This window comes from Notothenia coriiceps, unplaced genomic scaffold (genome assembly GCF_000735185.1).
Source record: "Notothenia coriiceps isolate Sejong01 unplaced genomic scaffold, NC01 NC01_scaffold00000339, whole genome shotgun sequence".
In the NCBI taxonomy this organism is placed as follows: domain Eukaryota; kingdom Metazoa; phylum Chordata; class Actinopteri; order Perciformes; family Nototheniidae; genus Notothenia; species Notothenia coriiceps.
In genome coordinates this window covers 4,364,232-4,392,225 of record NW_011333040.1, presented here as the reverse complement: position 1 = coordinate 4,392,225, position 27,994 = coordinate 4,364,232, and the positions used below count along the sequence as shown (strand labels likewise).

At 40.7% G+C, this 27,994-nt stretch overlaps 2 protein-coding genes across 3 annotated transcripts in view; both read right to left on the bottom strand.

Annotated features, from left to right (window-relative positions):
• hfm1 (helicase for meiosis 1) overlaps positions 1-27,994 on the bottom strand; it is a 149,439-nt gene that overhangs the window by 15,011 nt on the left and 106,434 nt on the right. The window lies entirely within an intron of this gene.
• On the bottom strand, positions 553-16,014 carry smad1 (SMAD family member 1). Of its 2 annotated transcripts, XM_010768473.1 has the most exons (8): positions 15,931-16,014; positions 12,278-12,396; positions 8,255-8,816; positions 5,951-6,223; positions 5,728-5,844; positions 3,372-3,593; positions 2,914-3,170; positions 553-2,121 (listed from the first exon to the last, which is right to left on the bottom strand). In XM_010768473.1, the coding sequence occupies exons 3-8, from the start codon at positions 8,652-8,654 to the stop codon at positions 1,978-1,980; spliced, it is 1,413 nt and encodes a 470-aa protein (XP_010766775.1). In that variant the 5' UTR covers positions 8,655-8,816; positions 12,278-12,396; positions 15,931-16,014; the 3' UTR covers positions 553-1,977. The 2 variants fall into 2 exon arrangements, with proteins under 2 accessions (XP_010766775.1, XP_010766779.1); XM_010768477.1 differs by lacking the exon at positions 12,278-12,396 and having other exon boundaries at positions 15,931-16,008.

Below are 27,994 nucleotides of genomic sequence, written 5' to 3'. Positions count from 1 at the left end.
ATGTGGAACTCTGGCGCACACGCACACGCACACACACACACACACACACACACACACACACACACACACACACACACACACACACACACACACACACACACACACACACACACACACACACGCTTGAATAAGTGATTTCCAAGGGAGTTTCATGGAAGATTGTTATAACTGTTCCACTACTGTCACAATGTGTCCTATAAAACAAAAGAAAACCCACATGTATTTTCCAGCAAGTTAATAGAAAATGAAATCCTGCTTCATATTAGTGCAGTTGGCTACACTTTTAATTGTTGCACCTCCCTAATTGGAGGTCTACATTCATGCACGCACGCACACACACACTCAAAAAGTGGTTGATGTTTTTTAAAGACCCGACAATACCATATTGCATATTTTCCTATCATGGGTGGCCTGTAATTAAACGCACAGGCACACACACACACACACACACACACACACACACACACACACACACACACACACACACACACACACACACACACACACACACACACACACACACACACACAAAAGAGTCTGAGATACTGCAAGTAATGAAACAAATTTATTGAATCTTCCAGTAGAGGCTTGATATTCATGGAATAAAACTGCTTTTCTGGGAGTTTTACTGAGCAAAAACAGAAAGAAGGAGAAAGAAACTAAAACAAAACAAAGAGGCAATGTGTGAAAGTGCAGACAAACCAAAACAAAAAAAACATGTTCAGAAAAATACAAAAAGAATGTAAAGAGTAATACAGTTTAATAGCAAAGAGGATTGCATAAAATAATCGAATGGCAACATCTGCATTTTATAAAAACAAAAATAATTAATATTGGGACATCAGTAACCTTTTTTCAGTCAACAATTACAATTTGAATGCTCAACATTTTCCCATAGCAGTCATTTAAAACGTTTTGCTCAGTCAATGTAATAAGAGAACGACACAGTTGCTGAAATATTTATGTCCTCAATGTCACTCTGTATTTGACACATTTGATTTTGCTGCAGAGTTTACAGCGAAGGACAAACTAAACTGCACTTGCCTCTGCTTCTTGTGGTGTTAAGCTACCAGTCTTAAATGTGTGAAACTACACTAACCAAACTATGCTTTGCAAAACCAGACTGCACAGCACATATTCTAATAGTGAATATATCTAAACACTATTCTTTTTTTCCATAAAACTCATTCAATGCAAGATGAGCAACATTTAAACATTAATATTTTTTTCATGAGTCGTCTGAAATGCCCTTTTAGTGCCATGCCCCACACTAAACCCCTGTCGTAACTCTCAAACTCCCCTTAGTTTTGCCCTGTTGTTTTTTCATGGCGATATGTGATTCTATTTCTATAAAAACGTTGTAATGCTTTAATTTGTTAACCTAAAAAAACATTTTGAGGAAAACAGCATACTTGTTTAAGTATCTGGAGATGATTAAAAATGTTCAGTCCAACTCCCTGCTAACATTTACAGAACATTTCATGTCAACCTCGTTGCAGTCGGGCAGTAAACATCCGCCAGCTGCAATTTGGTGACCTGGAATGTCCCATTATTATTGTAACTACACATTTATCTTGATATTTAGATGAAAACTAGCAATAGAACAATGAATAAGAGACATTGTTGGAGCAAGATCAGGGAGGATACTTGCGTCATGATGAGTGTGATGGTCTAATTATTACAGTTGGTCACAAAGATCAAGTATCTTCCAGTTGCATCACGCTCACTTTGCTTACGCCTCTCCCAGACTGTAAATGTGCCCAATTCAAACATCCTTCAAGTAGAGAACAAACCGACCCATTTAACAAAAACGCCCAGCCCCACTGGTCCCAGATCAGCTTGTGTTTCAGTCAAAACCTCCATCAGTTATGGGAAAAGGCAGACTTGCTAAACCACAAGCCAATCTGGGAAGCTATTCTTGCTACTTAGACTAAAATGCTGGGGTATGGACAGCCACGAGGCTGAGGACAGCGAAGCCTAGGAGACGGAGGATATGGGGTTGTGGGGGGAGCCCATCTGGGTTAGCACCTTATCCAACCACTGCAGGGGGCCGTGCAGGTGAATCTCAATCCAGCAGGGTGTGCTGGTCACATCCTGACGGTGGTACTCTGCTCCCCAGCCCTGGAACACATAAAGACAAAACATTTTTGAATTATGCCACAGGATATTGCTACATCCTGCTGTACTTGTATATGTCTTGTTTAAGTCTTGTTTTTTTATTTTCTCTCGGATGGACAGGAAACTGGGAGAGAAAGGGGAGGACATGTTGCAAAGGGCCGTGGTCAGGACTCAGCCTTAGTACATGGAGCATCTGCTCTAAAGGTGAGCTACCAGAGAGACCCTACTTAATGTTGAGCTCCGCTTGAGTCCATATAAAGATTTAATTTTCTATCAAGATTTCCACTGTTACTGTAGATATTTGTAGCAAATTCAGGAAAACAGTTTTGCAGTATCTGAATGTATTCATTTTACAGATTTTTTTACTGAGGATGAACGTAGACCTCTAAACATGGAGAAAACTGTTTTTTAAACAGTTTTAGCCTTATATAATGTCACCAAACATCCAAAAGTTGTTGCTGCCCGAAGATACTGTTAATTGCACTTTGCAGAGAAAGGCGTCAACTTACAACCAGCACATTTGGGGTGCATAAATTAATAGGAAGTACAGGAAGTACATTGTGCATAAAAAATATAATACTAGCAAAAAGGGTTGGTGATTTTTTTATTCCAAATTAAGTTTTATTTGATAGTCAAAATACATGTTTATATTTTCCCATATTTCTTCTTTTTTTTAATAAAAAAACTAACAATGGACCAAGTCAGTTGGCTCAAATTGTTTTTTTTAAATACAGGGAGGTAAAGATTAACATCATCCAGTCAACAAATGTCATACTTTTAATTAAAAAAGCCTACCTTAACGAAGCTCATGCGGATGGTACACATCTTGGTGAGCTCGTAGACGGCCTCGAAGCCGTGGTTGACGGATTGGGCCAGCAGCTCAGCAAACTCCTGGTTGTTGAAGATTTTCAGGCTGCAGCCGCTGGGAATCTTACACACGGTTGTGGGATGGAAGCCGTGGTGATAGTTACAGTTACGACTCTGGACGAAGATACTGCTGTCACTCAGACACTCAGCGTACACCTCCCCTCCGACATAATACAGATGGACACCTGAGAGGAAACAAGGAGAATTAGTGTTGGTCACTTTCATCAGCAAAAAACAAAGGCCCCCAAACATCAGTGTGGCCATTTACAATCAATACACACACACATGTTGACTCAATCTGTTGTTATTGTTCCTATTGACAAAGTGAATTGATTTAGCCTTGGCTGCTGACAGTCATTCGCTAAATGGTTGTGTCCGTACTGCACCTTTGCCGATGTGCCGCCGGGTGTTCTCGATGGTGGAGTTACGGTTGACGTTTGAGAGCAGGCCGAGGCAGAAGCGGTTGCGGTTGTTGGAGGGATCTGTGAAGCCGTCCACGAGCACGCTGGTGGAGGACGCCTGGAAGGCCTCTCCGACACGATTGTTGAGCTCGTAGTAAACAATAGAGCACCAGTGCTTGGGCTCCTCGTAGGCCACCGGCTGCACATCTGCGCAGGAAACACATTAACAGGTCACAGGACTGAGCTGAGTACACTGTACACACAGAGATGGACCCAGACACATTATATGCACATTTAAGATTCCTCTGAGCAGACTCCGGATGCCAGGAGCCACTGATGCCAGCTATGAATCTTACTCATCTGCACAATTGTTTCATGCAAATTATCCCCCAAAGCCCATAATAATGATTTGAATAAACATATAGGACCCACCGGCTACAGTTGAGTACATTTATGCGGACCAAAATCAATATGGACGCATCCTAAATGCCCACTGTCTGTGTGCCAGCTTTATTGAGCAGAAAAACTGTCAATAGAAGGTGCCTGGCCATGCTCTCTGAGCCAGTGCCAGCTGGCCCCTCCCTATCTGAGAGAGAGGAATAAATCATGTTTATCTAAGCACATACTTCTCCCAAACCTCCCCTGTAGCGTGGCACTGGCTAGCAGGTGTGTTTTGTCTGTCCCTTTCCCGGAGCTGGCCAACAATAGAAACCCTCTCCGCTGTACAGGATGCAGCTTGTGCAAAAGAATTAAAAAAACTCCCCAAACTCCCACTTCAGAAAACATTTCAACAGCTCTTTCCCGCTGCTGCTGCTGCTGCTGCTGCTGCTGCTGCTATCTCCATGTGTGGGCAGAATGTTTGGGCCCTGAGTGCATGATCATAAAAAAGCACAAATATTTTGATGGTCAGGTGTGGAAAACTAGAGTTCAGACCAAAGTCCAGCTGCTATTCCAACATGAGGTGAGAATAATTTAACTGCAAACACCTGCATGGTGTGTTAGTGCAGACAAAATGTAACCACGGAAGAAACATTTTGTTTTTTAAAGTTTTGGTGTTGAAATGTAGGAATGCGCTACACCCAAGTGTGACAGGAACAAGTACAACAGTCAGACATGTTTTATACAAGCCAATTTATACCAGCCTGCAATAAGTTCATGCTCTAGAAATAATTTGGAGAAGAGAAAATCCTTCTTTGATGGCATCGCTTACAACTCATTAGATATGCCTGTTGTGATAAGGGGACGCAAGTTGACATTGCTTTGTATAAAGGAGTTACAGACAAAAAAGGCTTGGAGCCACTGATCCAAATAATCTAATATGTGACTAATTATCTACTTTTCCTAATGTTACCTCAGTTCACATTAACTATATTATGTATTGGGTAAGAGTTGTACAAGGAAGTCAGTCTGTAAACTGAAAAGTAAGACTACAATGGAATGTTTTCCTCTGCTTATCTGATGTAGGGGTTTATTTTAATCTCAAAGATCTGTGTCGGGTTGATGGAGGATTATTTTGAGCTCAATCTGATCCTTTGTTTTATCTCAAATTCACAGTCACACAGGTTATCTGTACTTGTGAGACCTTCATGCTCAGCAAAACTACAAGTGCAGCTACTGTCAACTCTCCAAGAACATAATAAATTATACACATTAGAAACAACTAATACTGCAGAGGGTTTAAATACAAAATAAAAACGTTAGGAACTGCTTTGAATGACTCACATTGGGGCAAAAAAACGTTATCAGTAAGAAACGAATGGAATTACCCTTTCAATCACAAAGCTGTGGAGTCTAAACATGTCCATTATACTGTACAGTCATTACGTATTTGTGAATGCCAGGTTCAGATGTGTCTCTAGTACAATAAAACCAAAACCACAGAATGGAGATAGCAGCAATTATCGCACCACATTTCAGATCTGAAGATGGGGGTAATTAGTGATCTTATCGTTAACGAGTTTCAAGTCATTACCACCAGCAGAGAAGACACACTATAAGCTTTTATAGACCTCATAAAACCTGGCTCTGAGGCCAGGCTTAATTTGCTGAGGCTTTGAGCTAGAACCCACAGACAGAGGCTCGCTGTAAACTGGCAGATCCTCTCCACACGCAGATCTTATCGGATATGGCCGACCAACTCAGCTGAGGCTTTTGTTTTTTTAATCTGGAGGTTGACCACAGGAAAAATAAAACAACTTTAAAAATAACTAGACTTCCCAGAAATCCATGCACCTGCAGATCAAGGCGAGCAGGTGCAGACAACTTTATGTGGATGATATCAGCGGGAATTCAAGGTTAGATGTGTGCTTGTTTGATATACTGTAGTAATTGCTATGGTTACCTGGCCGGTTGTTACTCTCTATGGGCAATGTTGGAGCCAGGAGGGTGGTGTCCATCGGCTGGGGGATATCCTGCGTCATCTGCTCCTCTGGGGGCATGTAGGCAGGAGGAGGGGTGTCTGCATCAGGAAGGAGGAAAACACAAAGGACAGGGAAGTGAGTTGTTGTTGTTCAGTACGGGGGAAAACAAATAAAAGTTGAAGACATGTTCACCGTGGATCTCACCTGGCATCTGGAAGGGACTCCCGGGGTCCGTGCTGGATGGCGAATGAGGGAAGGTGGCGCTGCTGCTGCCGCTTCCTGGCGAGCTCGGGTAGCTGTTTACCGGCGAGGTGGGAAAAGTGGCGGGCATTGTGTTGACCTGAGTAAAGGATTCTGGGAAGGTGGCATTCTGCGGCATGTGCGGCTCATTCTGTTGTAGAGGGTTGCGGAAGCGAGGCAGCATTGTATGCTTGGCGTTGAACTCGCTGTTCCTCGGTACCAACACAGGGGGCAGCACTGAGGAAGACATAACAACGGTTAAAACAGGAAGTGCTTTGATGCATCTCTCTTTATTTTATCCACCTTAATTATTTTAGTTCATTCATAGATTGTTTTTATATCACAACATATATCAATATCATGATATAAAAGTAGATTAACACTATAAAAATAACCCAAGATTACCATCAAATCCATAAAAAATAACTTTGTAGTGTAATGTATAGTTTGACCTTAGGCTTGTGTCTCAGACATGTGAAATCTATTCACACAAACTGAAAAAGAAAGTTATTTAACTCCAACATAATAATGAAATATTGTTCTGGCACTCTCTTTATGTCTAGATTCTTGTTGCAGATGTCCCTGCATTTTTCCAAATGTCAGCTTCCAGCCTGTTGGGGTTTGCCAGCAGTATTTGGACTAGACTCTCTGAAAACACATTTTGAGTCTAGCCATTCTTGAGTAATTCATCACTTGGAGAAACTATCCTGGCTGATGTGAGGGCTATTCAGGTGCGGTACATACAATCCACAGAGATATGCTCCACTTGCGTCTATAAATACCTGTGCAGATAAATAAAGCTGGTGCTGAAATACTAGACGGGCCCACGCTGCTGTCAGTAATTCTGCAGGTAGCCCATGTTTGCTGCAGGGCGCCAATGCATCAATGTAGCAGTTTATATCAAAGGTTATATTGTGAAGCAGGTGTTTGGTGGAATAGTGAAGGGAGATTGACAGGATTTGTGTGTAGACGGGTGTTGTTAGGGGAGAGAGGAGGGGGGGAGGGTGTGGACAGACAGGTGCTGTGGGCTTTAATCACCTTAGCCCTCCGTCCTACACCCGCTGCCAAAACAAAAAGTGTGCAACTCTTTCCTGCAATTGTGTTTGTGAGTGAGAGGCTTCCTGTTCCAGCTATCCTCAGAGAAACTGTGTGTAGTCATGTGTGTGTGTTCACGTGTGTATCCTGTTTTTTGTAACCCGCGAGCAAGAGTGTGTGTGTGTGTGTGTGTGTGTGTGTGTGTGTGTGTGTGTGTGTGTGTGTGTGTGTGTGTCTCCATGTGTGCATAACTATTACAAAAAGGCGAACAGCACAGAGCATGCCCAAAACAAAGCCCTCATTCTCCCCCAGATGGAAATTCCTGCTGCACACACACATGAACTAACACACACACTTGGCCCCTAACACACTTAGCATCCTGCACACAGCTGTTTCTATCTTGTCAGCTGACCCTTATTAGTTTAGTAAGAGGCCAAATACTGTTTGATTTGTCTTGGTTCTACACTACCTTTGCAGTGAAGGGAGGCCCCAAGTGTCTGGACTGTTTCTAGAAATCCTTCCCAACATAGTTAAATAATGCCTTTTTAGGTATTTTATTATTTTAACCCATTTGATAGTTTTTAAATCTCTTAATCTTTGATTTGTTATAATCTCTTAATGAGGCGGAAATTCTGTAGTCAGTCTTACAGTTTGATAAATAAAAGGAGGGTGGTGTGTTCTCTTGTAATTTTGACCAGATAAAAAACCTTTTTGAAAAAATGATAAGAGAGGCAGTAAGAAGAGAGATCTGCATACAGTAAGTAATTTCAAGAAAATGAAAGGAGACAAAGTTCTGGGTAGGAGTAATCATTTACAAACTTAGAAAACTGCTAAAGAAGTTCCTGAAATTCTATTAAATAAAATGTGTTGCCCTCTTTTTAGGAAAAGTAAAAATGGGGATGTTGTGATCACAGTCAATGGGGTGCTGTAACCACTAGGCCAGATTTCTTAACATCAATTTAGAAATAATTTCTATCAAGTTTATTTTTATTCTCTGGGTCTATCCTCAATCTTTTTGTCTACCAATCAACTAAATTAAAATCTGAGTCATTCTTATTCCACCTAATAAAAGGATTGCGGTGACAGAATTAATATAACTAATTTCTTGTTTTATAAAAACCACTGACAATGTGTGTCAGCCCCAACAATATTTATTCACTTAATAAGGTCAGTATTGGTCCTGATAGTCGCAGTGCATCCATAAAAAAACGATTTCAGGTCCTTATCACTCACCTGGACTGTCCACTCGTTTGTAGTGGTAGGGGTTGATACACACGTCCTTCTGTTTGGCGCCGAAGGGGAACTCGCAGCACTCCAGGGCCTTCAGCTCGTGGTGGGACTGCAGGTCGGGCCAGCGCCACACCCGACAGTAAATGACGTGCGGCAGACCTTTCCGGTGGGACACCTGCAGCCGCCCGTCCAGAGAGCGGGGGATGGTCACACAGTTACTGACCTGACCCGGGCAGCTGAGAGCCCTCTCCAGCTCCTCCATGGCTCCCTTCTTCTTTTTCAGTTTCTTAACCAGAGCATCCACGGCCTTTTCCGCCCATTTCTCTTCCTCGTCTCCCTGCTTCCAACCCAGCAGCCGTTTGACCGCCGGGCTGGTGAAGGAGAAGAGCGAGGTGACGTTCATGATGGACGAGCCGTCCTCCTCCCCTCTCCTTTCTGCCCAAAAAAAGTGTGAGCAGCGGTTGGGGAAAGTCCAGTATTAGAGGATGAAAATATCTTCCTTTTGGAGTTTCAGGTAATCCTCAGATTCCAAGATGTAGGATCAGATCCTCTTGATAGTCACTTACTGTAAGAAAAGGAGAGTTAGGTTAGCATTTATGAGTAAAATGTCCTTTCTTTCAGAGATTTCAAACATGTCTGCAGATCAGTCCTGCTAACTGTGTCCTTTCTCTCACAAAGTTCTAGCAACCTGGTGAATATAAACCTCTCCCCCTTTTGCCCCCGAGCAGCACTGACGGCTCACCAGAAGACTGCCTGGACAACACTTCATAAGGAGATCATGTCACCATTATAGCAATAATGGCCCAGTCCATCATGGCTTCTGGGAAACTGGCAGAAGAGTCATGACGGACAGCCTCCCGTGAACGTCCGCCCCAATCAGGCATTCTCCGGATAGCTTCCTGTGCGTATGGCTTGTCACATTACCACCGCTCTCTCTAATGTAATTTACTGTAAATGACTTCATATGTAGCATACACAACCTGTAGGAATTTAGCCCGCAGGTTTAACCCCTAAGTCACTTTGCAGACATGTACACTGTTAAATGTAGGTTCAATCTGCCACGCTGTTTTTCTTCAACATTTATTTCAGTTACAGTAACTATACAGTATGGCAGCCGAATAATTTGTTTAGCATTGATTTACTATTTCAGCTTTAGCATCAGCGGCAAGTAATGGTAATAATGCTGATAATGAATTATTCAATTTTCCTTTTAGAGTACAAATCATATTTAGTCAATCATCTTAAAGGAGTTATCAGTGTGAGGCAACGTCGGATACTCAGTTAAAATACTACCCACACATTTCAAAAGCCCTAGTTGCTGTCTTTAATTTGGTTATTTATGCAATATTTGTATCCATACTTTCAGAGTCGCCTGCTGAGAAAAATGTCCTACAAAGCTTGAACGCCACCAACCCACAAACACTGGGCAGCAATCTGGCAATGCACGTGGACCCCAGGATAAATGTGCCCATTCACCCGGGTCCCACAGGAGCAATTTTGTAGCCAGGACATAACGCGCATTCAAGCTTTTAAATGGGAAAACAGAAGCTCTCCCAGTTCTTTTCAAGTTCTCTTTCTAAATACAATTAGGGAAGATAGAAACATAGTTATGGTTTGGCTCTGCACAAATGCTCAGATGCACTCCTCCTAGAATCAAATAAAGAGCTTGTCCGAAATCCTCCACCTTTTATCTGCACTGACTCACGGGTGGGGATGCATCACTCCCTGACAGTAAAGCCTGCAGTATATTGGATTTCCTACACGCAGGAACAAATACATCATTAAGACTGCCCTGTCGTTATTCTTGGCCCTTCAGATTATGGGATGAATAGCGATTTCTATCTTTGTCAGCTACTGCATGTGTAGGCTACATCATGCTGACCAACGGGGAGGGTAGTTTGATGAGAACAGGTGCTGTTTACAACGTGGGTGTGTTTGTGTGTAGTGTGTGTTGTGCTCTTACTATTGCCAACCCCACTGATGGGAAAGCAGCAAGTTGTACCTATACTTAGCTTAGCTTTAGAGTCACGCTGGCTAATCATAAGTTACGCTACTACTTACATACAAGGGAGAGGAAACTGGAGTGTGTGCGTTTGTGTGTGTGTGTGAGATCAAGGGACAACATATCTCCACACTGAAATCATTTTCACTATGATATCATGAATTGCTAGCATCCAAAAATAACAACTCTCCACCATCATAGAGACAGGAAACAGGCTGTATCATTCTGTGTTATATCTGTCATCGCTCACACTGCAGTGACATCACTTCCTCTTGCTGAGAGCAGCAGGTTTTTTCACAGGTGCAGGGTGGGAGAGAAAAAGGCAGTTTCCCCAACTCACCACCCCTGACTTCCTTTCTCGCTCTCTCTCACCAGTTTCCTGATTGTTACAACTGGAGGAGGATGGGTCAGAGAGAAATGTAATGGGTGTTGCCTCTGTTCCCGCCTGTTTAGTCATTAAAATAGCTCTATTGCAGAGATATTACTACGAACTTAAAAAACAAACAATTCTTGTTGTCAGGGCACGTAATCCATTTTATTTAGATGCCTTACTTTAAAGAATAGAAACAGGTTTTTCTACAAGTTGAAAGTTGTCTGAACAAAAACACCAGACGTTTTTAAACCCTGATATTTGAAACATCAAATATTAACATCTTATCTTGAAAAACTTCAATTATCAAACAAGGTTGATTGTCCTGTCAACTGAATATTTGATAAAAATGTTTTTAAGTATTATATTCAACCAGACATCGAATACCTACTTTTGATATTTGACCGCTATGCACACATTACTGAAGGTGCTAATAAAGTTTTGGAGTTAAATACCCAAGAACATCTCAAATGTCAAGACTGCACTCCCCTTGTTCCGCGTTTATTATTTTATGTATAATATCATTAAATATTTTCCAAATGTTCAAAAGCTGATAGTACTTTGTGACCTCGTCTGACGCAGAACTGACTCAACACATCCTCACGCAAAGCAAAATACCTACTTGAACTCTGAGTGCTGAGCACAACCATACATCAAGTTCAGAAGAGAATAACTAACTGCAACATCATCTCTGTACCACGGTCACCATCCAGACACACAGTGAGTCTTTTGGATCCACTTCCAGCCGCAGAGCTTTGATGGCCTCTCAGTAACATCCAGCACTATCGGCACAAGTTCAGAACTAGTTGCGGGAAGACGACTGTTAATCAATTTCAGATGCAAGACGTTTCAAGCATCTGGAGCAGGCTTCCCGACCGTCTGTTGTCATTCTGCTGCAGCTGGAGACGGTATCTCTCAGATCTTTTCATCCCTGACAGAGAGAAATATCTGAATGCTGGCCTGACCACATGTTTATTTGAAGAGTCTGATATGGCTTTGTGTTGGTTCTTTGGATAATGCTAGTTTAGAGTTGCCAGTGAGGCAGTCAAAATATAAAGGTGCCTCCCTGTTCCTACTATACCTATATATAGACTAGGATGTTTGCATGACATAAACGTATTATCATACTAAATTGCCATTTAGTTTGGCATCATGATTGTGTTCATGTTGTCTGATATTGGTTTGCATTCCAGTTCAAAGAACAAGGCTGATATGAAAGTAGTTATTTCTTTAAAATGACTAAAAACAACATGTACCGTTGCGTTGATCTTTTGATTCTTGTTGCCATTTCTGACACAGTTTTTCATTCATGTAGTTTGAGAGATTAAACTAAATCCCACCAACAAATGTCTGATTGGTTTGGTTGTTCTCCACCTAAAAACATTGGACCTGTTTGAACCCCTTAAAAAATCTTTGATATGGTGAGCGGTTTAAATTTCTTCTAACAATTATCTCATAATCTGCAACTAAATATAATTTTTCAGTTTAATGATTTGCCCAAGGTTGCAAAAATCAATTGCTTGTTTTGTCTGACAAACAGCCCAAAGCACAAATGTATTAAATCAACAATTAAACAGAAAAAAAGAGGACGTTTCAGAGGGATAGAAAACTAACATCATTAACTGCGAGGCATTTTTTGACTTGTATTACTTACATTAAACAACTGTATGTAGTCATCAACCTTTGAGGCTAATCACCATGTCTTACAGAGTCAATGAAGAGTCCCACAGATGCCTGCAGTGGCCTTGGCTGCTGCTCTCCTCCCTATAAAAGCTGAAACACACACACCACATTTACACAACAGCTCCATAAAAACCACTCTGACATTCCCTACAGCTAAGTCCAGGCAATGCTCTCTCTATTGTGTTAGCGGTAGCTCGTTAGCCCAGCGGACAGAGATCCAGGGCTAATGGGAGCACAGAGTGGGATCATGCGACACTGTCAGACGGGGGCTTTGACCCACCTGGTGCGAGCTGTTCGCCACTACACCAGCACAATGGATCATTTTGCACTGCTTCAGTGTCTGTTAATCAATTTAGGCCTGGGCTGTGTAGGATGAGGAGGCAGTAATGATGCTCTCCGGACCCTCCCCAGGGACGGAGCATTATAAAGAAGCTACATTATTTATCAGCAGGGTCCTGGATGGGGCCTCCATTAGCCCCCGCTCAATGGAGTCACTGGCTATAAACAGAGGAGTGCAGGAATAGAGAGTGGAAGATAAAGGGAGAGAGAGGAAGAGGAGGGGGAATGATTCAGAAAGAGAAAGAGTGGAAGAAAGTGAGAGTGACGGCGAACCCAGAGACATAAGACAGAGTGATTGTTTTCTAGAGGGGGAGAGACGAAGACCCTCGTGTATCTGGTCTCTTAACCCAGCACTTCTCCATTAAGTGTATTCAAGGGTCATTACTGAGTTAAGAGATACACTACAAGGATGCAATATATGCTTTTACACAAATACAAATCATAGCCATGCAGCAATGACGTCTGAAAGCATCTCCAGAGGGGCAGCTGTTGCAAAGTTTAATATCACTTGAAGCCAAACATTGAACAAATCTGGTTTAGATATTTGTGAATGTAAAATATTTGGGGTTTGGACTGTTATTCAGACCTAATGTGAAGACATTGTTGAGTACATTTCACATCAGAGAAGTTATTGGCAGACTCATTGATAGTGAATATAGTTGCTAGTCGCATCCCAATGAAAGCACATTTACAAAACTATTCTTTCTAATTTATAGTAGCTTATAATTGACACAATTCAAACCAGGATATGATCAGAAAACAAAACATAAAGAAACTGAACAAGGCAATTTTTACCTATTGTTTGTTATAAGATCCCTCACATTGTTTGAGTTGTGGACCAGAATATGAGATGGACATTTTACGGTTGAAAAATACATTTTAAGATAAGATAAGATAAGATGAACCTTTAGTAATCCCCGAGGGGAAATTCAGTTGTACAAAGCAGCAACAGGGTAAGCGTGAAAAAACAGGACAGCAAAGATTCACACAGATTAATAAAATCAAAAATAAATAAAATCAAGGAAAAAAATTAAAATTAAAATGCAAACCTGTTCAAGCTCTTTAGTAAACAAACTTTCAATGTCCCAGGTCATTTTGAGTTCCTATACTGACATGTCTTGCTATTTATTGGCCAATATAAGGTACAAATGTACAGTATTTGGGACTAAATAATATTGGCTGATCATTCATCCCATCCCGACCACAAGTATTACTATTTGCATTGGTTTAAAAAGCAGAGAGACTAAATAGCCTGAAGTAGTAGATACTGATTTACCACAGCCCCATGTCTTTTAAAAACTGTTGCAGAGAAAGCTTGAAATAACCATGGGAGGTGTTGCCTTTAGTGACTAGACATGGCATTGACCTGGGGGCTCTTTAAACTCACTGGGGTCACTTGTCCTCACAAACACCAACACATACACACCTCTGACCTGACCTAAAGATTAAACTAGAACAAGTGACAGAAGTCTAGCAAATCACACTTCTACTATAGTAAAACAAAAACAAACAAAAACTTCTGACACCAAAACTGTGGTCAGTATTGTTCTGTCTGATGTGGGATGAGACTCTTTATGTCCCAGACGAAGCAGTCCGTCCCACACACGACTGCGGACATAACTAGCAAACACATGGGGTTTCAAGCAGCTATCTCAACCATGCATGGCACTCAGTGTTGGGTTAGTGTTGTGTTAGGGTGGACACCTCACCCCGACACATGGCAGGCTATGCTGTCCGGCCGGGCAGACACTCAGGAGGGTTTAACTTCCTTCACTCACTACTGTTGTGACTGACTCTCTGGATACAGGAATGCTGCTAACCTATATTTACACCTTGTTGTTGAGTAGGGTTTTTGTTGCCTTTGCTATGGATAGATAGATAGATATAGATAGATGGATAGACGGGTGTATTGAGGTAGATATGATGGTATGATTTGTATGTATAAAGAATGATATTAAGCAGATAGAATCATGTGACAATCACATCTCTCAATGACCTTTTATTAAAGAAGACTAACCATGTCATCTTAATCCTATAAAAACACCATTTGTTTGATTTTCAAACCAAATTCAAAGCTGCATACCCTGAGAATGCAGGAATGATAAAACAATTGGAAGTAAATCACGGACAAGGACAAATTCCTGTCCTTTGGGTAATCTGATATGTCATCTTCAATAATGTCAGGAGATCTAGCTTTAGCTGCTGTAGGTCTCTCTCTCTCTCCCTCCTTTCCCCCTTTCCTTTGCACATACACACTTACACAGATTCATAAATATATTGACATACCTAAAACCAGACACATGTCCTGTGCTGCATACCGGTGCATAAAATCAAATTGCCTCAGCAAGTCTGCAGCAGCCAAAAGAGAGTTAAATGATAAACACTATTTTTAAGTAGCAAGATGCAAAAGGGTATCATGAGTGATTTGTGTACAAGGAAATGCAATATAGGCCAATTGCATTCTTCCTTTTTCATTAATATCATCAGTAAACAAGTGTCACGCAAAGTGAACACAGATCATTCACATATTGTAGTTTAAAAAGCCAAACATCCTTATACCACCATATAGTATAGAAATAAAGGAAATTATTTAATAATTGAAGTAATTTGTCAAGAAGATAATGCTATATAGTCCACTCCTTGCTCCTATACATGTGTGGCTTTGCCTTCATATAATTGGAATTGGTAATCTTTCAAATGTTCTGACATTTCATAGACCATGCAATTCATTATATAGCGTATCCTGTAGGTTAATAAACCAAGTAGGCCCATGCCATGTGTCTAATAACTGCAGTTTTATCTGTATTTACTCATGGATAATCACTGTGTACAACAGTGTGCATGTACAATAACTGGTGATTCTACTAATACCTGCTTTAGAGTAGTTTAACCCCAACGTATGGTGCTTTTAGTGTACAAATGCAGCCCTTCTGCCATGTTCCTATTTAAACTTACTAATTTTCTGCACTATACAGTAGTCTAGCTACATTATTGCAAGAGATTACTATAGTTCGTAATCAAACTTTGATCATTTTATCACGTAGCCAAAACAAGTAGTTTACACCTTCATGAAAATGTGGCTACATTTGCAGCTCCAGACTGAGAGTGAGGTTTAAAAATGTGAAGGAAAAAAAAGTTTGAAGCTGCCAAGTGACACACTGTGTTGATAAGCGTTGGGGTCTACTTCCTTACAAACAGAGCCATGCACACAACAACACGTGGAAATACACATAAAGAAACTTTTCATTTAGCACGTTGGAAAATAAATCAGAAAGTTTACAGTACCTTTTCTTTCTCTGCTCTCTCACTCCCTGTTCTCCTCTCTCTGCCTGTCTTGGGTCTGCTCGACCTGGCGTCAGTCAGTCGCGGAGCCGCTTCACCCTCCGCTGAGCGCCAGTATCACGCCGCGGGGATGCAGCCCCGACAATAACAAGACCTACTTTTCACACATCCAACATCTTCGTTCACTGTGTGGAAAGTGATTATGTAACTGTGAGAAACAATGCTGTTTTCTCGCCTAAAACTAAGAGCTTCACAGCACCAGAGAGCTTCTTTTCAGATGAGAGAGTTTGTTTGTTGCAAGTTGTGCTAAAATGTTGCTTGTTTGTTGCAGAGTGAGGAAGAAGGCAGAAAGAGCATCTCTTTACTTTTCCAGGCAAAAAATCCATGCAAAATGTGGGAAAGTTGTTTCATTTAGCTCTTTTCTGCATGTATTATGCATCTTTTTCTGAACGTCCCCTACACAACAACAATGATTTTAAAATGGGGGTTTATGGGAGAAAACTACTATATGTTCAAAACACAAGTTTTACTGCAACTTCAGACATTGTTTGAACCGCGAAGAAGCACTAATTAATTCCTTTTCTCTCTTTTTACTACATAAAACAGCTCTCCTTCTTCAAACTTGGCCAGTAATCTGTTGCAGCAGTTTAACTGATAGACAGGCAACTCTGTGGTTTATCGTGAACTTCTGAACTGCACGGTGTTAAACCTGCCTCTCAGTTCCCCTCTTGCTTTGATTGTGATATGATAAGCTCTATTTAAGTTGTCAGGAGAACAAAAGTGTCCATGAGCAGGGTAAGCACAGGAGCATGCTTACACATGCCATAATCTCAATTTCTCACCTCAAAACAGTAATACACACATACAACCAGTCCAGCCCTGATGTAGGTTTTTCTACTGGTGGGTGTGTAGAGGGATTATTGTGCAATGTCAAGGGTGAAACTCCCAACAGTTCTTCAAACCATCTCATTAATATTTCATGATAATGCATGAAAATAGCCTTTAGCCAGGGCAGCAGCAGAGGACATGAAGTGTCATTTCCTCAGAAAAGACCCAAAACAATTTATATGTGCATCAGAAATAATATGGGTCATATTTAAGAATAAATCAGAATATCATTTGAACAGGTAGACATTTTTGTTGACAAAGTTGAAGGGGTTATAGATAAAAATAGAATACTATAGACAAAAGACAGGTAAAATGCCTGAGATCTAAAATATCAAAAGCACTGACACGTATTTCACGTCACTACAGATGGCTACTTGAGTATTTTTACAGGAATAGTACAGTGTTTGTTGCGAGTTTTATTAAACAAGTTCAGGGTTGCAGCGGTGAGGAGGGACTAGATTATCTTGAAGACAGGCGGAGGGAAACGTTCTGAGCGGAGGAGGCTCCTGGCGTAGGTGACGTCACGGCGCTGGCGACAGAATGTCTGAGTGAGGCGGGAGCGAGCTGCACGTGAATAAATCTGGGAAACAGCGCGAGGAGGGGGAGGTAGGGAGTGGACGATGATGATGATTATGAGTAGGAATAGAGAGAAGGCTACACAAACTTTTTTTTAGAATAACGATTCTCTCGAATACTCACAACAATCAACTACATTTACTACACCCCAGTGGTGGAGGAAATACTCAGATGCTTCACTTAAATCATGCACTCAAAACCTCACTCAAGTTAAAGAATGTAGTGTTATAATCGTTATAATCAACATGTTCTTACAGAAGGTCTGCTAAACGTAAAAGCATTAATCGTGCATCATTAATTGTCTGCAAGGGTCATTACTGGGTAGCAACGATACAAATGTACTTTTACACAAATACAAATCACATGCAATTCAGCATTGAAGTTAGCTGCTGTTGCTAAATTCAATTTCATTTGTGGCCAAATGAAAAAAACCTGAGTTTAAAAACTAGAGATCTGTTTTATATCACATGATTATGTTTGAATTATTGTTACCGCTGCTGAAGTGTGTTTAAAGTGGTGCTAATTTTAACTGATTATTCAACATGCATAACATATAATCACATTGTAAAATATGTTTGCATTGTCAAATCCTAAACTACTCAATAAAATACATGGTGAATTAAATGTACCTTCATCTACAATATTTAGTAAACCAAAATGTAAAAACACATATTGAAATCAATATTGTAATGTATTATAATACCTCAAACTATGTATATAATAGAACGTTATAACAAGGGTTACTAGCAGAGAAGAGAATTAAACATTTAATGTATAAATATTACTACCATGGTTTCATACATATTCTGAACAGACAAAGATATAGGGCTGTTATTTACTATTCCTCGACTACACTGTAATGGTAAGAACTGAATGTAGAGGCAATTAGATGACAGTCCCTATTATTGAACCATCACACAGCAGGACTCCAGCCACTGATGAAGTGTCAGCTCACTCTCATCTCTCTAAAGGTTGTAGTACACGTCACTTAAAGCCAACTTTAGGTAACCTGATGCTGAAAGAGACACAGAAAGCATCCTGCGAATCTAAAGCCATGACAAGACATGGGGACATTTAATGACTCTCAGACTGAAATATGACTTCATCACAACCACTTGTTCTGGACCGAAAACACAAAACAAAAAAATATGTATATTTTAATTATTAACACGGTTAAATGCATCCCCATGGTGGATATTAAGCATTTAACTACAATATACAAGTTACTTCAGTTCATTTAACTTTACATTTAAAGCTCTTGGTGTGTTTGTGAAAAGCCTGTATGAAGATGAACTTGGCCAAATGCAACAAAGTATACATTTGTATTGGTCAGGAACAAATACAAATGTTTTTATTATTTTTATTTTATTTTATTGCACAGGCTACAGACACAAAAACATGGACATTACAATAACAACAAGAGACATTCTTATCTCAGAAAACAAAAACAAAAAAAAAAGAAAAAAAGAAAAAGAAAACAGAAAAAAGAAAATAATAAAATACAGTCAGTTGGTCACTTCAACATTTCATAAACAAAACAAAACAAAAAAACAGGTTGACAGTCCAATATCATCAAAAGAATTTATTATTCCTTTTTATCCCACTCTTCGCTAGAGCTGATTGTTTCCTATTTCATGGTGTGTTGAGCCATCCTTTGATTCTTTGTGGCAATCATCCTTTCCAAAATAAATTGTGTTTTTAATCTACTTTTTACACACCTTAAATTCAGATTTCCCCTTGATTGAGCTTTAAAAATAAGTAATTTTGCCAGAAGAATAATTGTATTCATCATCTGTGTATTGTCCTCATCCAAAGGTCCAAACAAAACAAAACAAAAAATACAATACAAATACAAATGTTAGTACGGCAAGAGTTTAAACCACACATCCAGTCCATTGGGGTTAAAGTCTAACCAGCCATGATTGGATCATAATGAAGTTAACATTGCTATCTACAGTATATGGTTTTAACAACAGGTTTGTGGAACACTAATCAGCTTTAAATGTCGCATCAGTTGCCTTTTAACCATTGTCCTGATGCAAAACTGTTGCATATGAGGCATCCATTGATGGCAAATGCTTTTAATTCAGACAGGGAAAACTCCATACACACAAAAAGAGACTACTTTAAGAGAGAAAAGAAGAGAAACCTCAGGAATAGTCACAGCAGCATCCCTTTGGCTGTATTACATTCAGAGATGAGAGTTGTAAAAAACGTAATTTATTTTTTAAATGTTGGCTTCGTTACACATACTGTTCCCAAAGCTGAGGAAAAAAGTGTCATCCTCAAATTTAAATTCTCATCCTGTCACATCAATATTTATTTGGCAGTTAGTTCTGTTGTACTGTCTGTTTCAGAATCACAGGCATGCATGAGGCATGGAAGGACACATGTCTAAAAGAACTCCAGGTCCTGAAATAGTCAAATTCTTCAATCTGTTTCCTCAACCCAAAGCACAACAGGACAACAACTATGAAGGTCAAGATGTTGCATTCAAAACGTGTCAACAGGACATTAACATTTAAAACACTTAGTAGTAGGCTCTATTAGGGCAAGGTTCATGAAGAAGCGGGAACCATTTAGAAACCTTGGAGCACTGCCTGTCTCCAGCCGGACGGAGGAAGAGCGGACTCACTGGTTAGGATTGATTGCAACATTAATTCCATAGACTTCCATGAATCAGCACGGGGTAGAAATGCTTAACGATGACTGACACAAGTGTTAAGATGACACTCCTTCACACATGCAATTCATTTTGCCATCCGAGGACTCTTGGCAGGCCCATCGAAATTTCTTCGCAGCAGCAATGCGAGGCATGGCAGCAGAGCATCAGGCGAGCTCACATTTCAAACGGGTGGCTCATTTGGCAAGTCCTTCTAGAAATAATGTCTGGGGTGGTAAAATTTGAATGCTGTCTCCAGGGGCTCTCAGTTTTCCTTTTCTACCTTCATTGCACAGAGACAGAGGATGCACCAATCAGAGGGGGGCAATACCCTCAAGTCCAACTAGCTTGCCACTCTGGTCTCGCTATGTCCATTTACATGCCACAAGTTCATTGATATGATGCATGCATGATAGGCAGAAATCTTATCTTACACAATTCATCTCAAACACACGTGATTGATTGGTCTTGCAAATATTTTAAAGGTTTGATCACTGGTCCTCTCACTACACAATGCTGTAATTCCAATCTAAACCCACTGTGTAAAATGAGACTCCCTTGAGGACTGTGACTGCAACCCCCCACCCTCACACATGCACACACATACAATTCAGTTCACCCCGACAAGAGAGATTCCCCGGGCTCAGTACGGAGGGTGGTCTGCTTCTGGTTTATTGAGAAGAAGTCTTTGAGTCTTGGGGAGGGGAAGAGTCTGACAGCAGCTGTCACAGTCACTTGTTAGGCGGGACAGTTAACCCGAGATAAAACAGCTGTCAGTCAAAGCAGTCGCAGCACATTTCGTTCAAGGGGGTGGTGACACGATGAACTTCAACCAACTGCCGACGCTGTTGGACACATGGCAGTTCACCTGTATGTTGGCCAGCTGTCCCTCACTGTACAGGTGCGCTGTCTGAAGCATTTCTTCACCAAGGAAGGGTCTTTTGGTCCTGATAAGATTTACTGCATTTGATGGTATTACCAGTGTTTGTGTGGGTTTTCATTCATTTTACAAAGACATACAAGTGGAGTGAATTTTGAGACTCTAAAAAGCCGAGGGGTACACTGCTTTACACCTGAAAAGAATTGGCATCAGGTTCAGGGGGTTTCTGTATGATTAATGAATTTGTGCCTGAAATGGTACACCTTTGAAGATCCTTCTGACATCAGCTGCTGAGCAAAGGCTTGCTGAGACCTGCAAGACAAATCCCTTTTTTGTCATTTTCACTTCATGGGCCTGAAAAAAAACAAATGAAACAGACATAAATGATCATGCATCAACATCGTAAACCATTTAAAATATGCTTCGGATGCGCTTTTCTTATTATGGACGGACTAATAAAGCAAATTGAGAACGATGGTATGCAATAAAGATAGAAAGCAAGACATGTACTACACCGGAGGCCAACAGGGCTACAACAGGACTATTTAGCTTCAAGCGTTCCGTTTTACTTTAAAATAAATGTCTACATTTATGTAAATACACTTTGACTGCCTTGTTGCCTAGTTATAGGACAAGACCAGTGGCGGACTGGCCATCGGGACGATCGGGACTGAAGTGGGCCGGTCGGACTTAGCGGGCCGGTTGGATGAGTCACTAGCACCCCCCCCCCCCCCAGTGACAATTCACTAGCAGTATTTACTTGCGGTACCGAGGTGGGCCGGTCGAGAGTCCCGGGCTGATCTTTAGTCCCAGTCCGCCCCTGGACACGACTGTTACTGTTAACACTTGTATTTGTCGGGTCCATGGTTGGGATACAGCTAGTATCTGATTAGCCTAGCTGAGCTTAAAGATAGACAACTGATACAATAAGCTGGCCTGACTCTGTCTTAAAGTTAACAATATACACACGCCAGCACCTTGAAGCTTACAAATTAACATGTTATCTATCATGTGTGTTTATTCTCTACAAACCATAACGTTTATGTGTTGGAGTATGGCACCATTTAGGAGACCACTTAAGCCAAGAAACAAGCTTTACACGCTTAAGAAAAGGTTTAATTTTGAGCATGTTTGTGAAAGATCCTCATCAGACTGAGCAGATAGTCAGAGTCATCTGACAGCAGCGCTGAAGAATGTCAGGGTCACATTTTCAAGCAGTACATTCAGTACTTTACTGGATCTTCTTGCCAAAGTTTTTTTCGAGGGCTTTGGAAAAAAATAATGGGCAAGTTTAGTCTCAAAAATATTTTCATCAATCTTAGTGAATTCATTATTATACATTTGTATACAAGGAAATCAGTGTTGGAAAAAGTACTCAGATCATTTAGTACAAATACGGCCTTAAAATTCTGCATTACGAGTCAAATATACTTCAAAAAGCGAAAGTACTCAAACTGCAAAATGACCTGTTTTAGAATAATAGAAACTACAGAAGTATTATCAGCTAAATGTACTTCAAGAATCAAAAGTAAAAGTACTCATTATACAGAATGAATATGTTCACAGTATTATATTACGGTTATTATATTATCTTCTTTTTATACATATAAGACCATTTAAGTATTTTGTCAATGTGGATCAAGTTTAGATACCTGAAATAGTGTGTATTTTAGAAGTACAGTACTGCATGTTCAAAGATACTAGAGTGTAAAATCATTTTAGTGGAGTAAAAAGTATGATATTTGCCTCTGAAATGTAGCAGAGTAGAAATATTAGGTAGCATTAATTGGAAATACTGATGTAAAGTACAATTATATCTAAAAAAACGATTAACAATACTTGAGTAAATGTACTTAGTTACTCTCCACCACTGAAGGAGACAGATCTGTAACTATTCTTGTTGTGACCTAATAACACCAAGCTACACTGGATGAAACCTAGAATATTTCCCCCTCTCTCCAGTGTAATGTCTTGCGTCAGATCAAACCTGCATCCTGCTCAGCGGATCATTAAGCAGATGTTGCCTCTGTAGGACCAGGCTGAGGTCATACCTCAGGAGAGAGAAGGGGGGGGGTCTGTGCATCTGGAGCTGGCTGTAGGAGCATTGTAAGCGATAGCCATCATGACATCACCTCTTCCTGGTTTGGCCTCCAAAGACAGATCTGCAGGGCAAAAATAGACCGCTCATCAAACAAAGCTGATGACTGATTGTTTTCAGTGAAAATGATCACGCTAGTGGATGAATCACAAGGACATTCAAGGTTAAATGACATAGATAAAAGAAAAGAGGTGTGAGTGGATAATGAGATTCTTTATAACTGATTAAATGCATTTAATGCCAACATAACAGATATTTCTATCACATTAGTGGCACATTATTTAATAGTCTATATGGGGTTGATGAATTGTTGAAGGTCTTCTGGATATGTGTGATTGTGAAACACATGTAAGGTTACCAGTATGTCCTGGATTACGTAAGGTAAGCATTGAATTTTTCCAGCAGAATGTAACTTAAGATAGCTCTTGGGAAGGCGATGGCAGTCTGTCCAACATTTTTTGTCCAGACTGAAGTATCTCAACAATTATTAGATGGATAACTTCGAAATTCGGTACAGACATTTGTGGTTTTGAATTGTAATAACTATGATGATCCCTTAATATTTTATCCATTCAGCTTTGGATTAGCCAATGATTTTGTCCAATATGAGCAAATTCCTTACAAACGAACAAAATTCCCAGTGTCTAGCATTCTTACAAAGCAAAGATGGTGAACATGGCAAACCAGCTAGCATTTTAGCAATGCCATAGATTTATTTTGTATGCCTTGTTAAAACATGTAGTGTTGTTGACTGGCTTAGAACAGAAAATGGGAGAGAGAGGGGGTGACGTGCAGCATACATGTTAGATTTGGTATGGTAGGGGGGAGCTACCTGGCCAAACAATGCTGAGTGTTGTTGTGAGCATTATTTAGTTTATTTGCATGCTCTTTTGAAGAGGTACTTTTTTAAATATGTTGAAACAACCCATAAACAAAAAGAAGATAATTAACTAAGATGTAGACCGCATACAAATAATCTTTAGATGCAGCAGAGACAAGTGAAAAAGCTTTGTGACAAAATAAAAGGACAATATCTTTGTCTGGCATTTTCTCTTTTAGTATCATGACACCATATGACATGAATAAGACATGAACAAGGCCTCTGCGTAGGAGATTTGTCTGAAAATCAATTGCTAAAAATGTAATTTGATTCCAAACCATTTCCAGAGCCAATGCTTATTAAACCCATAACAACAGCAGGTCACATGGCTGTAAATGAAGTAAAGCACACACACGGCCACCCTGGGAATTCCCTCCTCACACAGGGGATTCAGGGACAGACACTTTACCCAGACACTGAGATGATGTCATCCATCTTTAATTGTTCCCTGTGGTTATAGCTGTCATGTGACCAGGACAGATGTGTATGTGTGGGATTAATGGGACAGGAGGGGGTTGATCTGTTTTATTGGGATTCGGACAGGATCAGACATTTACAGAACGAGCTCACTTTACTGCACAAAGTTATTAGAAAACCCTCCATCTGAACTCCCATTCACTTAATTCCATGGGTAAACGAACCGAGGCTCACGTGTGAGAGTGGTGTCATGTGTTGATCTCAGATAAGTGCACCACCCATCTCCTCTCCCCACCCCCCAAGTTTAAAGACTTGGCCCTTTGGATGGAAGTATATCGATCATGACCATTTACAGCAGTCCTTCCTCTCAGGACATCAGAGCATCATACCTTCCTCTGACCTGCCCTTTATGAGTTTTGAGCATTCGTTGTGTTTGTTCGTCAGGTGTACAATAGTGTGCTTTATTACCTTAAATAAACAATACTTCCACCAGTCCCTACCATAAACATAAATTAAGCATTGTATTTTGATTGAGGCACGCCAAATTTAAATTGATTGTATCTCATATATCAAAGAGAGAACAAAATATTAATATTCGTACCACCATTCTAGAATTCAATTTATATACCAGATATAACATTTCCAGAAAAATAAAATGCACACAGTAACAGTACTACACAATAATGAAAAGGGGTTCATGATTATGTGACTGATGTCCATGATTGACTGCATGAACCATATACTTTTAATCCCTTTGACAATAATCAAAAATATTGTAATTTTTTAATAATAATAATAAAGCTTGTGTTTGTATATCTTTTTTACTAATTTGTTACCATTTTGTTTAGATACATCTTAAAATATATGGTTAGGCATAAGTGCCCAATGAACAGAAGAGCAGCTCAATTTTCAAGAAGATACTGAGCACCACCTAGAGGTGGAAAGTGGTCAGTGAAGGACTTGGAAACTTCAAGATCAAGTCGCTGTATACAATATGTTCAACCTATTTCCACTGCTGGTAATGTCCAGAAAAATATAATTAAGAACTTTGAGCTCATATGAAATAAATAAAAAAAATGTGCATGAATATCCATGCAACCTTAAATAACGTATACAAAGTATTGCAACACGCATGATGAGACAACTGAATTGCAGTCCTTGTTTTGTTGTTATATTCATTTTAAATATTCTCCTCAAATGATAACATTACATTACATGTCATTTGCTTTTATCCAAAGCGTCTTACAAACATTCAGTACTGTGGACAATCCCCACAGGAGCAATTTGAGGTGAAGTGTCTTGCCCAGGGACACAACGACGTGCTGACTGCAGTGGGACTCGAACTTGCTATCCCTTGATTTGAAGTCCAGCACACCTTCCACTGAGCCACATCCTCCCTGATAAGAGATAGATAATGTGGTAGGGGGGGCATACATGGATGCATGAGCAAGGTCTTTAAACCTGTGATTCCTGTGATATCCCGGATGTGTTCTGTTGTTTTAGCACTGGCCCACCTAATACCTGCAGAAGTTACAATTATTGTGTATTGCAGTATGTAACTGTCTGCATGTTCTGTATCTGTATGAAGTTGATTTTGAGGTGGAAAATAGAAGGTCAACAACTACTTGTTTGCACAATACACACCAACAATGCACAATTCTAGGCTACATATTGCACTTTTTCACAATTTCCACATTGTGAACACAGGTGATAACCAGCATGATAAGGCTACTTACCTGATCGTGTTGTCTTGTTGCTTTCATATTTGGTAATCCTGAAGGAAAGATAACAATCCCGAAAGGTTGTCTTCTTGAAGCAGCATCTCCTTCGAGAACCCACACCTAAAGCTACAAAAAAGCTTCTCTGACAAGCTAGCATATTGACATTTTTCCTGTAGAAAGTCTATACGTTACATTTGATCATATTTACCAGCGGTTTGGTATACAACATTATCCTGCATCAGGTGGGCACCAAGAGGTTTGTTCTCAAGTTTTTCTTACAACAAACAAAGATTTTTTTATTTTGGGGCCCAGAAGATAGTCCACATCGTTCATGGTGACCGCAGTTATCAACTACGAAAACCTGAAGACAGTTTTTAAAACAGCTAATCATATTGCAGCGTTCCACCAGGTAATCAGCTGGGCTTTGGGCATGCGCACTGATGCTTAACCAAAATAGTAGCGCTTCGATACGCATTTAGATCACCCCTGTCAAACTATTGTATCCATCCATAGTTCGTAAATGGCAAAAACAATCATAGATAACCTGTTTTACGCCGTGCATTTATCAAGAATGAAAGTAATATGTAAGTTACTCACTTGGCACTGCCACTGTATATGCTTCAGTTTGCGGGCCTTGCATTAAAACCACACATTTGTCTTCTGGCCGCAGGGGGCGCACTCTCCTGAAATAACCCTTCAACTCTGTTTCACTTGAGACACCTGTCTTCTGATTACTCCACTTAGACATCTTAGATTTTTCCTCCTGAACCTTAATCAATGACTGACTACAAAATATCCTCTTGTAACACCAATTAAGTTTGAAAAAATATATATATATAGAATATTTTCTACAGTGTGCTTAAACACATTACTAAGGTGGCTGAGAAGTGCAAACGAGAATTACAAAGTGCGAAACACTTTTACAAAGCTAGAGACAAATTTACATTTTATAAAACAAAATTAAATTTTATAAAAACAAATATACCGAACCTCAGATTGAGGAGGAACAATGCGGATTCCGTCCTTGTCGTGGAACGACGGATCAGCTTTTTACTCTCGCAAAGGATCCTGTAGGGGGCCTGGGAGTACGCTTATCCGGTCTACATGTGTTTTGTAGACTTGGAGAAGGCGTATGACCGAGTTCCCAGGGAGTTACTGTGGGAGGTGCTGCAGGAGTATGGGGTGAGGGGGTCTCTACTCAGGGCCATCCAATCTCTGCACTCCCAAAGCGAGAGCTGTGTCCGGGTCCTCGGCAGTAAGTCGGACCCATTTCCGGTGAGGGTTGGCCTCCGCCAGGGCTGCGCTTTGTCACCAATCCTGTTTGTAATATACATGGATAGGATTTCGAGGCGAAGTCGTGGGGGAGGGGGTCTGCAGTTCGGTGGACTGAGGATTGCACCACTGCTTTTTGCAGATGCTGTGGTTCTGATGTGGTTCTGGCTTCATCGGTCTGCGCGCTGGGATGGTGAGATCAGCACCCCAAATCTGGAGGCCATGTTCTCAGCAAGGAAAACGATGGGACTTTGTCCCACTCCGATAAGATATGAGTCCTATACCCCAAAGTGAAGGAAGATTCAAGATATCTCAGGGTCTTGTTCTCAGCAGTGCGGGAAACCAAGGGCAGCGTGGAGATGGGTCGGAAATCGGGGAGCAGCGGGGAGCGGTACTGCAGTCGCTTTACCGGCACCGTTGTGACGAAAAGGGAGCTGTAGCCAGATAGCAAAGCATCTCTGTCTCACCGTCGCTCATTTTCGGTTTCCTTACCCTGCACCTTCATGGTCATGAAGGATGGGTCCATGACCGAAAGAACAGATCGGGATACAGCCTGGCCGAGATGGGTTTTCTCCGCAAGAGGTGGCTGGGTCTCCGCTTTAGGGATAAGGTGAGATTCAGTCATCCGGAGGACTCGGAGTTGACCGCTCCTCCTTCGCGATCGAGAAGGACC

Bases quoted from the DNA above. Each gene is read 5' to 3' on its own strand.
- smad1 (XM_010768473.1), bottom strand. From the start codon at position 8,654: ATGAACGTCACCTCGCTCTTCTCCTTCACCAGCCCGGCGGTCAAACGG. The intron at 3,171-3,371 runs GTGCAGTACGGA...GTTTCCTCTCAG, and splicing joins CCGGCGGCACATCGGCAAAG to GTGTCCATCTGTATTATGTC. The intron at 2,122-2,913 runs GTAGGCTTTTTT...TATGTGTTCCAG, and splicing joins TCCGCATGAGCTTCGTTAAG to GGCTGGGGAGCAGAGTACCA.